Source organism: Molothrus aeneus, chromosome 17 (assembly GCF_037042795.1).
Source record: "Molothrus aeneus isolate 106 chromosome 17, BPBGC_Maene_1.0, whole genome shotgun sequence".
NCBI classification, from domain to species: domain Eukaryota; kingdom Metazoa; phylum Chordata; class Aves; order Passeriformes; family Icteridae; genus Molothrus; species Molothrus aeneus.
Genome location: NC_089662.1, coordinates 8,181,064 through 8,193,755, shown reverse-complemented (window position 1 = coordinate 8,193,755; position 12,692 = coordinate 8,181,064). Strand labels below are relative to the sequence as shown.

The following is a 12,692-nucleotide window of genomic DNA, read 5'->3' as shown; positions in this document are numbered from 1 at the left end:
CCAAGGCAGCCATGGGATTTCTGTGCCATGGTCGGTTGCAGCCTGGGCTGGATGTGAGGCTGAGCTCCTTCCCACAGCCAGGACCTGACTGCTCTTCCCTACAGACCTGTTTTTGCCATCAGTGACCATTTTTAGCAATAGTTTCCTGTAAAACTCTAGCACAGCGCTGGTGCTTGCACTGCTCCAGGCAGAAGAGGAGGCAGCAAGCATGCCCACCACCTGTGGGGCGGGGTCCAGCCCCCTGCCACCCCCCAGCCCTCACAGCCCACCAGCTCCATTCCGCACAGCAGGATGAGGGCCAGGACACGCCTGCACCGTGCCAAGCATCCCACTACCACCAGCAGCCCCGGAATGGCCTCTTCCAAACCCATGGTGCTCTGTACAGAAGAGAGTGGATGATTCTCAGTGCCTCGAGGTGACGTGGTGTGTCCCACACTGGCCTGGCAGTGCTGCTGCTGGGGTGTCCCCAGGCTGGCCTTTCTGCTGATTCAAGGCCATTGTCTGTGGTGTGAAGGCAAAATTGCATCTCGGGAATTAAACGTGAAGCGTCATTAAAGCACAATGTTCTGTGGAAAGAGAAATGGGTATGAGCAGTGTGCTGGGAAAGGGAAATAATTATCCCACTGGAAAATGCAGACCCACAAAAGGTGCTGTTTATCATGAACTGCCACCAGTTTTCAATCTATCTCATAAGCTACCCACTTCAGACATTCTCAGGCAGGGACAAGTACCTCCAGACAGCCTGACACAAAGAAAAGTGATTTTTACATCTGGTTGTCTGGGTTGGGTTTTATTCCAGGGCTTCCAGTGTCTCCTTGTATGCTGGGAATGGTGTCCTCTGCCCTGTGTTTCCATAAATGCTTCACAGATGATTCTTCCTGCTGCTGTGAAGTGCCACATGCCTCTCTCCCTGTCACCATATCACCAGCCACGCTCTGTATTTATTGTAGGATCCCAGGGAACAACTTTGAATCACCTCACACCTGCAATCCTGGCACCCAGGCACCTTTCCCTGGGATGAAACCACACTTGGAGCGAAATGGGTGGCTGTGCCCCACTGTCCCCAGACAAACACTGCCTGTACCCAACAGCCTTGGGACAAATGGCTTTAATCAGAGCCTGAGGGGCCAAATGAAGGGTCCAAGGAGAACACGGAGGGGCAAATGTCATTGTGGCTGTCACTGGGGGGCTCTAGGGTGGAGGAGGGGGTGATGCTGTGGGAAGGAGGGAAGAGAGGGGAGGAAAGGGAAGAAGAGAAAAAGGGGAGAAAGGGGGAGCTCTGAGTCTTCCCAAGCAAGGCTCTGCCCTGAGAAGGCAGATGTCCCTCCTGCAACTCAGCACTGGCCCTGCATTTCTGGATTAGTAAAATAAACCCATTAGATGAAGAAATCAACCTCATCCCTGTTTTGTTGCTTTAAATAAGATGGAAGGGGTGTTTTCAGGATGAAAAGCTGAGCCTGGTGAAGGTTACAGCTGTTAAGCACCTGCTGTATGTGAGCACAAGAAATACTTCCATGGATTAGGCCATGAGGCTGTTCAAGAAACTGCAGGAAGGGGCTGTTATTGCTTTGTCAGCACGTTGCTGGACTGTGCCTTGAGTCCTGCAGGACTGGGGGGAAGCCTCTACATGGAGAGAGATATATTTACAATGAACAAACTGTGAAGGAACAGCACAATTAAAGAAGATTCCCCACTGAGACCTCCAGGGTTGGGATGTGATCTCGTACACAACCTCCCCTCGGCTGAGGTGTAGGGTGGCTGTGGCAGAGAGACATGGAGCTGTCTGACCTGGCTGTCCCTTCATCACTCTGGCAGGCACTGGGAAAGAGGCACTAGCATGTGGTGCTTAATGTGCAGGGGAGTAGTAGGAAGCAATCCAAAATATTTCAAAGTGCTGAGAAAAATCTGGCTGGGAAAGGCTGATTCTGTGCAGCCTGAGTGGAAAGAGGGTCAATGGCTCTCCAGTCCCCCAGTGCTGGTGTTTTGGGGGTGTCTTTCTTTGTGCCAGGAGTGAGCAAAGCAAGCAGGGGAGGGCCCAGAGTGCCTTTCCCAGTTCCATATAACGGGGGCTGCTTTGTTTTCCTGCTGGGCCACACACACGGCTTCCCTGTACCCAGGATCCAAGGGATGTAGCACCGGCTGCGGGGTAATTAGCAACGCCGGGGGTTCTGCCATCCCATCGGGAGCATGCAGGCAGGTGCTGTGGGCTGGGTGGGCTGGCAGATGGCCTGAAGGACTCTCTGGGGATCCTGAGCCATTACCAATAATCCAGTGCCTCTCTTCAAACGTGTAGTGGAAGTACTGCTGCTGGAGGAGGGAGGCTGAGCCTGTGCCAAGACCGCACACCCAGCCCCAGCCACTCCTCACAGCCTCCCCATAAAAATTAACGCGGGGTGTGTTACTGTGCTCCCGTGCATGTTAATGTCGCTTAGGGCACAAACAGCAGTGATGGGGACAGGGACACATGGCTGAAGGGAGACCTGGCCCTTGCAGCCACTGTGGAGCAAACCCACAATGGGGGCGGCTGTCCCCCAGCCATTCTCAGGGAGTGGGGTTTGTGCTGGCCACAAGCCCTACAGATGGAATAAGGAATGTGCTTGGGATCACTGGTCCTCAGGAGCCACCTCTGCCATGCTCCAGCTCCTTTGGTGGCACCCAAGCCAGCTGTGGGGATGGTCTCCTGTTCCCACAGTCCTGTGACAGGGAGAGGAGGATCCTTGCCTCGCTTTACCCATCCTTTCTGGAGAGTGGATGGCACAGCCCAGGGAGCCCAGAGGCTCAGGCAAAGGCCTGCAGCAGACACTTGTCCCCTTTGGAACCCACTCCCCTCCTCTGCCACCTGTTTCCCAGCTGCACAACACCACGGACCCGCCAGGGCCGGGCGCTGCAGACAAAAGCCGGTTCCTCGCTCTGCCGCAGCCTCTCCCCGCGCTGACTCGCTTTAATTGGCCCCATCAAAGCCGGCTGCGCCTCTCCCTCCTGGTAGGTCGCAGAACATGATTAATTCAGGAACAGAAAACAGCCGCCCCCTGCAGAGAGGGCCTCTCGATGAGGCCAAAGCTGCTTCCTGTCCCTCATCCAGTCTTTCAACCCCAGCAGCAAGTTGGGAGCTTCTTTCTCCTGGAAGGAAGCTATGGATAGAGGGGACAAGCAAGAGTAATGGCCTCACCCAGCCTGGGTCTCTCTCCATCCCTCCCATGCTGCTCTGGTCATGGGCATTGCCCACAGCCCACCCGTGGGTCTGCAGTTGCGACTTCCCCCAAAAAACCTCTGGGTTGTGCAGTGGGTCTGGGCTCAGAACCAGCCCCTCCACGAATGGGGGTCCATGCATGAGCCCTGGGGAGATGCAGGAGTTGCTCTGACTCCTCCCAGCACCAGATTTCTCCAGCTGGTCTTCCCTGCTCCCACATGTGCAGGGCCCAGGGTGGCACACACCATAACACAGCTTTATTAACTGCATTTGTAGGCAAAGAGGTTTTAAAAGGAAAAAGCCTTTTGGGAAAAGAGATAGATGGGGGGATCCCTTCCCCCTTTATATTTCTGCCAACGCAGCTGCGTGCAGTGTTCCAACAGCACTCAATGCCCTGGAGAGGCAATTACTGCAGGAGCAGGGCTGGGCTGCTCTCCACTTCATTTTCCTAATACAGTTGCATCCTCTTGGAAAAGCGCTGCTGCTCAGGGGAAGGTACAAAGCGGGTTCCCAACATGAATCCTCTGCCTCGGGAAGGGCTCTGGGGCTTCCTTTGCACAGTAGGGAACAGAGGGGCCACCCCAGTATGCACCAGCACAACACTGTTGTCAGGTTTTTATTTCAGTCTTATGAAAATTCTTCCAAGAGATCAAACATGAGAAGAAAAACAGTTTGAGCCCCTGACAGGAGAGATGAGCTGCAGGCCCAAATCAACTGAGCTGGGGAATCTGTAGGGAAGGGAGGCTTCTAGAATGCTCAGGAGCCTAAGCCAAGCAGATTTCACCTATCCACCCCAAGCCAGGCAGAGCCACACGCAGCAAGACTGGCAGTAGGAAAACATGTTTGAGGAACCTCTTTTGCACAGCTCCCTCCCTCTTACTCCAGATCCATGCAGTGCCCAGTGGGCACCCCTCACCACACTGCCTGCAAGGCTTCACAGACACCCCAGGAATGAAAACCACCATGGCTTCAGGGAAGAGAGGGGGCAAGGTGAGCCAGGAATTCAATCTATGTCTCTTCTCATACACATCAAAGGCTTTTCTGGTGCTGTTCTTCAAAGCCAGCAGGCACAGCCATAATCCCAGCTGCTGCTGGGGGTCTGCTCGTGGAGACCCTGTGGGTTGGACTTTCCAGCCCTTCAGTCAGTGCCTTGCTCAGATACAGAGTGAGAACCCCACTCTGTGGGGAGCCTACTTCAGCTGTCCCCTGCAGGAGTTTGCTGTGGTTTCCTGCAGAGGAGCAGCAAGGAGCCAGCTCCCTTCTTCTCACACCCACCACTTGTGGGACCCCAGCAGCAAGTTCTGCCACCCCAGAGATATAGAGAAATCCCACAGCACCCAGGCTGTTCCCAGAGAGCCACACCAAACATTCCCACCTTGCTGGGTGCAAACAGCCAGGCACCCTCAGAGGAGCAGAGAAAGAAATGACCTACTACTGCCTCCTCTTCCATTCTGCAAACAGGGAAGCCTTTATAGCTGATGAGACACAAGGCAATGTGGCCCAAAATGGAGAAAAGGAAAATGCTGCTGGAAAGATCACATCCATCAAACGAGGAGTGAAGAGGCAAAGTGCCCCTGCTTCCCAGAAAACTTGTGCATAAGCAGCCACGTGGTGACTCCTCACATGAACATGTCATCGTAGCCTGGAGGAGGAAGGTGGTCAGGATCCGGCCTGGAAAGAAATTCAGAGCAAACAGAAGTGAGAGCTCAGGCCTGCAGCAACAGGGATGCACTGGGATCCAGTGGCAGGCTGGGAGCAGGCTGGAACACCAGCATGGCCAAGGACCTACCCGGATCGCCCAACTCCTATGGGGCTAAAGGGGTCAAATCTGGCGCCTGGTGGAACAGCTCCTGGGGGAAGCCCGCCTGGGATGCCTGAGGATGGGTCAATGCCAGGATGCGGGATGCCAGAGCGGAGAGGATCCACAATCATTCCCCCACCCCGACCTCTGGAGAGAGAAAAGGCAGAGAATGAGATGAGATGAGACTGGCACTGGAGAGAACTGAAGAAATGCTGAGCATGGGAACATGGGGTTAACTGACACATGGCATGTGGGAAGGAAAGCTCCCAAGACCAGCCAGTGAGGCATCCCATGGCAGGAAGACAGAGAGCCCTACAGAGGATCCCAGAATTGTTTGAGTAGGAGGGGACCTCAAAGCTCATTTCATTCCAACCCCCAGCCACAGGCAGGGATATCTTCCACTAGACCAAGTTGTTCCAGGCCCCATCCAATCTTGAACACTTCCAGTGATGGGGCAGCCACAGCTTCTCTGGACAACAAGGGCTGGGGTCTCATCATCCTTAAAGGGAAGAATTTCTTGCCAAAATCCAATCTGACTTGGCCTGCTCTCAGTGGGAACCATTCCCCTTTGTTCTGTCACTTCAGGTCCTTGTCTAAAATCCCTCTACAGCTCTCTTGGAGCCCCTCTGGGCACTGCAAGGGGCTCTAAGGTGTCCCTGAAGCCTTCTCTTCTCCAGGCTGAACAGTCTCAGCTCTCTCAGCCTATCTCCACAGCAGAGGTGCTGGCTGTTCCCTCAAGAAGCACCAGACCTGCTTGCCCTCTCTGCAGACCCACGTTCCATCCATGCTTCCCCCCTGCCCTGCTCGGTGTTGCAAGAGCCAGCTGGCTTCCCACAAGCCTTTCCAGAGAACTGCCTGGAAGTCATTTTCTGGCCACGGCGGCTCCTCGGAGCTGCCCCACGCTGCGAGTGCCATTCCTCATGGTCGGCTTTGTGCAAATGCGGCTGGAGCCTCTGGACACCGCTGCCATCGTACAAGTCATTAACAACCGTGCTAATGAGTTCCATTAGGCTAGAACAGCTGCCCAAAGTGCCCCAGGACAGCCAGGTCCCATGAGCATATTCCTAGGAGTCTGGGTCTCCAGTCCCGGCACTGGCAGGTGTCAGCACACAAATCTGCTTCCATTTACCATCTTTTTTTGTCATTTACAGAGAAATCTCTGATGAAGCGCTGGAGGCAGCAAGAGAAACAGGGACACCCTTCCCCCCAGAATGAATCCCCTCTCCTTCCAGTCCCCCCAGCTCCAGGCCTCTCTTTCCAGCTGAGCAGGAACATTTTTAGCTGTCCCTTTTCTAGCCAAACCCATGGAGAAACAAGTCTTGCAAGAGGGGAAAAAATGCCATCCCCACAGGAGAGTGGTTCCAAAGAGGAGTCTCCTCTGGGCTGCAGGACACTCCACGACGACACCACAAGCTGGTTATTGTCTGACTGTGTGCTTTTAACTAGAGTGGAAGATGACAGGTTCTGCTTGCCTCACCAAACCAAATATCAAGGATATATCTGTGAAGCTCAGTCTCCCAGACAGCCCAGCCTCTGCCCAGGCTTTCTCCAAGTGCTTCAGACAGCCGGGAGGCTTGAAACAGGACTTGAGAATCTGTGAACTCGGCTTTCAGCCTCCCCTTCTGCAGACTGCTGGGCTGGAGACACAGCAGCTGGTAACGGTTTAAATTAGAGGCTTACATTCACTTAACGATGTATTCAGCTTTGATTTACTGCAGGAATTACTGTGTGTTAAATGAATACAAGCTGATTATTAAACAGACACAGATTGCAACCTATCATCTATGCAAGAGATGGGATCTTATTACGATATTAGAACCATATTGAGCTTTAGCAACTGTCAATTGGTCCCTCACAATTTGCACTGAGCAACTGCCCCCACTCAGAGACAGTTGGCTGGATACTGTTTTGGTGGTCTCCAACTACCCCACATCCCCCAAAGGCAGAGCAGGGTGTGCTTCAAGAGCCATACTCACCTAAAAGGGTCCAGGTCTTCTCCACCAACAGCAAAGGGACTCAAGGGGGAAGGCCTGAAACATAAGACACAGAAAAATGTTCAAGAAGAGCAGAGAAGCTGCACGTATCTGTGCCCATTGGTGCTCTCCCATGGCAAACAGTGCAGCACCTGGAGGGCCCTGGGATCTGTGGGACCCTGCACGAGGGGGCTGCCATTGGGAGCATTTCCTGCTCCAGGGATGAGGACACTGACATGTGTGGCAGCAGCTTGTTGAGATAAAGGGAGCCCTGTTGTTCCCTCTGCTGCTCCCACTGCTTGGAGCAGGAGCTGCCCATGTATATCAGGAGTTTCCCTCTCAGGGGATCCCTAAGCAGTGCTGGGCTAGGCCAGGCTCTCCAGCATGTCCCAGCCAGAGACACAATCCCACTTCTAGGAGTGTGGGGACACTGGTGCTGGGTGCACCTCTGATGTCCCTCCCAAAAGCTGCTCAGCCACACAATGGCACTGTCCTTCCCACTGGTGTCCTTACTCTGCCAGCCCTGATGGTCCCTCAGCCAACAGGAGCAGGGCCACTGTCCTTCACCCCACACCTCACCTCCCAGCCCCAGTCCCTGCCTGTTCCCTCCTGGGTCTGTCAGTCCAGCACACAGCTCCAGAACAGCCCATCCCTCTCCAACAACCAAATCAAACCCAAGTGTCCAGATTGATCCAGCTGGGAAAGGTCTGGATCCTTTTCACTCCCCATCCCACACGTGTGAGATGGGGACCTGATGTGTAGTTTGGGGAGCAGTGCCAGGACCACATCCCCTCTAAGAGGGGGCTCTCAGCAGCCACACACTCTTTCCTCACCTGTGTGGGGCCCTTGCGCCCATTGGCTGCCGGGGAGGGAGCCGGAGCGGGTTCTCATCCCAGGGCACATCCTCTTTGGACTCAGGCTCCTTTCTGCCCTTTCCTGCAGGGGGCCCGAGGGGAGTAATGATGCCTGAAGTGATTCTTGTCTTCAGCTCCTCGGTGTTCTTGTACACCCTGCAGCAAGGAGAGGGAAGGCGGTGGGGTGGGGTGGCCATGGCACCAGGACACAGGGTGCTGGACAATCTGCAACAGGCATGAGGAGGGGACAGACAAACCCAAACTGTCCCTGGCATAAAACGTGTCCCCCACTGGCAGCACAGAGGGGACAGGAAGGGGTAACAGCACACAAGGACACCAAACCCCATTTCAGTGCCAGCCAGCCACTCCCTTCTGCTCCAACCCAACCAGTCTGCACTGGAGGAAAGCACATGACACTGTGGATGTGGCTGAAGCTGTCACATTCCTGGGCAGTGTCCACCCAGCACAGTGCTCTGGAAATAAATGTGCTGGCCTGGCCTGTTCCCCAGTGGGGTGGCCTTCCCCTGGGCTCCAACCCATGATCCCACTGTCCTCTATATCTCTTGTGCCAGTGCAGAGGAAGGCAGGGAACAGAGTTCTGGTTGCATTTCAGGGCTGGCCTGGTTTTGAACTGGGGAGTAAGTCCTCCAGCTCCTCCCAGTCTGATTTCTGCCCCCTTCTCCATGCCAGCAGGAAATTTGCTCCTGCAGAAAATACCAGGAAACTGAAATTACTTGTGGAAATCGTCCAGGTGCTCTGGGTTGATGTAGTCAGCCACTGCCAAGGTCACATCTGCGACCTTCTGAGATCTGCGATTCTGGAAAAACACAGGTAAAGCAGAGTGAGCAGCCTGGCAGAGCTGGGAATGAGGAACTGAGAAGCTACAACAACAGCCCTAGGCTTGGGATACGAGGAATGGGGGTCCACCTGCTTCCCACCATATCCCTGTGCTGTGCCTGAATCCCCAGGAGCAAACCCTAGTGTACAGCAAGATTTTCATTGCTCCCTCTCCCCAGTTCCGGCTGCAAAGGGTGGAACACTGAGCAAAGCCACCTGGAGCAGGTGCTTGTTGGGGGCTGCAGAGAAGTCCTGAGCTGGGAAAGGGACAGAAGCAGGGCAGCTCCTGTGTTGGACTGTTCAAGGCCAACTGTTCCACTGCCTTGACACAGCCAGGGTTTGACCAGCTTCATGCTGGGCCACATCTGACACAAAAACACCCCCTGGGTCTGCCCTATCCCGAGGGACAAACACCACTTTCCAGGCAGAACAAGCAAAAGCCAACATTTAAGAAACTGCCCTGGTGTTCTTTTCAGCCAAAGGACTTCAAACCCACAGGGGCCACGTATGTGCTCACCATGACATTGAGGATCATACTGTCCTCCACCATGATGGCCTTCAGCAGCAGCTCATAGGCATCATCCATGGACTTGTAGCGCAGTGTATACACCTCCTTGTTGGCTTCCCAGCCAGCAGGCAACAGCTCTGACTTCCTTTCATCAGGACCTGGCTGCAATGGAACAGATGGGCTGCTGAGACCCTGCCCAGGAGCCCAGCATGACCTCCTAGGGCTGGGGTTCTTGTCTTGGCTGCACAGGGAGATACAGGCGGGAAGTGAGGTCTCTGAGAGGGGATTTCTCAATGCTTTCCAGGTTTTGACAGGACAAACAGGGATTTTCTAAAGGCTAGCCCTGCCTGCTTGCCAGCCTCCCACAGCATCCCTGTGCTGGAAGAGAAGGACATGACCAGCAGGAGGAAGTCACAAATACCCACACAGGAGAAAATGTTCTTCCCTGTCAGACACCTTTCACCTCCCCAGCATGATATAGAGCTGTCTGGGGCATGGGGGAAGGCTGTCATTATGACTGTCCCAGCCCCACATCAGTGTTTCTTGGGGGGCCCTGCCCTACACAGTCCCCTCCTATGGTACTGGGGAGAGTCCTCTGCTGTGACAGTGCCCTGCACTCCCCATTACCCTCTAACACCACATCAGGCACTGACCCAACACCCATCAGGATCCCAATTCACTAGATCCCCATCTTAGCACTGGGTCCAGCACTGCCCCACCCTCTGATATTGCCCCAGTACATTTCCTCCTCAGCACTGGACTAGACACCTCCCTTTTCTTACAGACTTCTGCCTCACCACCAAGCTCCACTGAGCTCCACTCGCTTCCCGGAGTTATACTGATTGCATCAGGATCTCCTGTCCTGCGACATCCCTCAGACCACCCCCAGCATCAGGACCCTCGGTGCTCCCAGCACCGGGATCATCTCAGCACCGCCACTATCCCAAGAGCGGGGCTCCCCTATAGCACCAGGACCCCCCAACACCGGGACACCCCCAGCCCCGCAGCCCTCCACAGCAATACTGAGGCCCCTCGGCCCCCGCACTGGCCCGGGTGCCCCCAACACCGCCAGCGCCGCCCAGTTCCCCTGGCCCAGGCAGCGGTCGCCCGGCTCGACCGCGCGGCGCCGGCGAGCGGCGCTAGGAAAGGCCGAGGCTTCACCGCGGCCTACTAGGCCCCTGCGGCGGCGCACCGCAGCCCGGGCCGTACCTGGTCGCCGGCACCCAGGCAGCGGTAGCCGTGCCGAATCAGCTCCCAGTGGATGCCGCAGACCAGAGCGTCCTGCGGACGGGAGATGGCGGGCCTTGCCCAGGCGTACAGCGGCTCCAAACCGACCATGGCTGCGGCGGCCGGGGCGGAGGCGGGCCTGCACCGCCCCTCGCTAGAGGGCTCCCGTCTGCTGCGCTGGGTCCGAGTCGCCGCCTGGGGCCGCGGGGCTGTTGCCTGTGCTGTTGTGCTCGGCACTGCTGAGGCTCTTCGAGTTCTGGGGTCGGTTTTGGGCCCCCCAGGACAAGAAGGACATTGAGGGGTTGGAGCAGAGAAAGGAACAGAGCTGGGGAAGGGTCTGGAGCACCAGGAGCACATGGGGATCTGGGGGGACTCAACCTGGAGAAAGGGAGGCTCAGGAGGGACCTTGTCTCTACAGCTCCCTGACAGGAGGGAGCAGCCAAGTGGGGGTCAGGCTCTGCTCCCAGGGAACAGGGACACGACAAGAGGAAACGGCCTCACGTTGTACGAGCGGAGGTTTACTTTGGATATTAGGGAAAATTTCTTTGCCAGAAGGGTTAGTGATGGCTTGGTTGTGCTAGGGCAATAGCTGGACTCAGTGATCTAACTGGGCTTTTCTAACCTAAAAGATTCCATGATCCTGTGAAGGGTGTCTGCCCAACACCATCCAGCAACCTCCCGGTTAGTCACTCTGAGCCTACTTCCCTGCTCCTGGCTCTTTCTTGTCATCAGAAAAGCATTTGAGTCCATGCTGGGTCTGCTTGTGCTGCCATAGCAAGCCTTGATGCTGACACCAAAGGGATCAAAGCACCAAACGGCCATTGATGGGTTTATTTCATCCCTTCCATAACTCCTTGTCTGGGTCACAGTGCTTATAACACCTAAATTCTATTAAAATTGCCATTGAAAGGCATTCAGGGGCTTTTTTTTCCTTGCCCCTGGGCCAGAGCCAGTGTCCTCAGTGTGGCTGGCAGGAGGCTGGGCCTCGGGACAAAGCCAGGGAACACCATCATCTGCTGCTTTCCTAATCTGAGCTTCAGGTCCTTGGGGGATGCTCATCTTGACTTCATTATGCGTCAATTAATTAACTCGCACTGCTCGCTCTTTCCATTTCCCTCTCAAGAAGTCATTGAGGCTGAACAACCGACCACAGCCCAGCAGGTCCCATGGGAATCACTACCAGGAGACACCACACCTCCTGCCATACTTTGTCACTCCTTTCTTCAGGGAAGACAGCTGGACTCATCAGGAAAGTTGCTGTGGATTTTCCACAGGGCCAGGATTTCAGCACAGGAGCTCCATGAGAGAGGCATTGGATGGGGATGAGTTGGGAACAGCAGGAAATGCCTCAGCCGGAGCTTCTCCATCGCTCAAATGTGATTCAGAGCAGCAGCAGCAGCATTTCCACCCCATGGCTCGGCTCACTCCTGGGCAGCAGCCGCGGTTTCAGGCTTTGATGACATCCACATTTCACTTTCCCAGCACAGCCCAGCCCTGGGTGGGCCAGGAGCTACCAGTGACTCCATTTAAGTGCCCAGTTCTGAGGCAGAGTTTGAAATCACAGGTCTCCCTTCAGAAACCTGATCTGGAACCCTGTATCCCACTGCTGCTATTGGACTCCCTCTGCGTTCCTGCAGAGCTGCTGCACAGGTTCCTGCAGGTGCAGGAGCACAGGGTATTTAGGATTGGTGTCTCAGCAGGATCACACCAAAGCTCTGCTGAGTGCTTGCCAAGCTTTCCATTTCCCATCCAAACTTCTGCTATCCCTGTTCACCCCCCATCCACCCCCCCACCCCCCCACCCCTCACTACCTGCTCCCATCCAGCCCTCAGTTTGTCCTCCTGTGGCCTCACCTCCATGTTCATCCTTGATTTATTTTCCCACACTGTGTTGTGTCAGCTGCCCCAGACCACTCTTGGAAAGTGACTTTTGGTGCCAAGTCTCCCTCAGCCTGATCAGCCTCTCCATGGGCACAGCAGTGAGGAAAGTAGGATGGCTCCATGCATCCCCTCACCACAGGACCCTCCTGGGAGCCAGAGCCCTGCCATACCTGAGCTGTGGCCCTGGGGCTGACTGCCACTACATCAAAGCTGTTATTCCAGCACTCATGGTGCCATGCTGGCCCACATTGCCTGACTCCCCGTTGTCTCCTTCCTCTGCTCCCGTGCTTCACTCACGCCATGGCTCAGTGATGATGAAAACCACTGGCCACATGAAAGCAGCCCCCTAATGTGAGTTAGGGGCCTGCAAACTGCGTGGGAGGTACGGAGAGCCCGGCCCCGGCTGGAATCAACAGCCAAGT

General features: G+C 55.3%; 1 protein-coding gene across 1 annotated transcript; it reads right to left on the bottom strand.

Moving 5' to 3' along the window:
* Positions 1-3,793: 3,793 nt before the first annotated feature.
* Positions 3,794-10,528, bottom strand: PSMF1 (proteasome inhibitor subunit 1). The gene is made up of 7 exons (XM_066561396.1): positions 10,373-10,528; positions 9,173-9,325; positions 8,553-8,635; positions 7,798-7,974; positions 6,968-7,021; positions 4,980-5,138; positions 3,794-4,861 (listed from the first exon to the last, which is right to left on the bottom strand). Exons 1-7 carry the CDS (start codon positions 10,499-10,501, stop codon positions 4,810-4,812), a joined length of 807 nt encoding a protein of 268 aa, XP_066417493.1. The 5' UTR covers positions 10,502-10,528; the 3' UTR covers positions 3,794-4,809.
* Positions 10,529-12,692: the final 2,164 nt, after the last annotated feature.

Excerpts from the sequence above, each read along its gene's own strand:
- PSMF1 (XM_066561396.1), bottom strand. The coding sequence starts at position 10,501 with ATGGTCGGTTTGGAGCCGCTGTACGCCTGGGCAAGGCCCGCCATCTCC. Across the intron at positions 9,326-10,372 it reads GCCTGGGTGCCGGCGACCAG|CCAGGTCCTGATGAAAGGAA; the intron begins GTACGGCCCGGG and ends GTTCCATTGCAG. Across the intron at positions 8,636-9,172 it reads GTATGATCCTCAATGTCATG|AATCGCAGATCTCAGAAGGT; the intron begins GTGAGCACATAC and ends GTGTTTTTCCAG.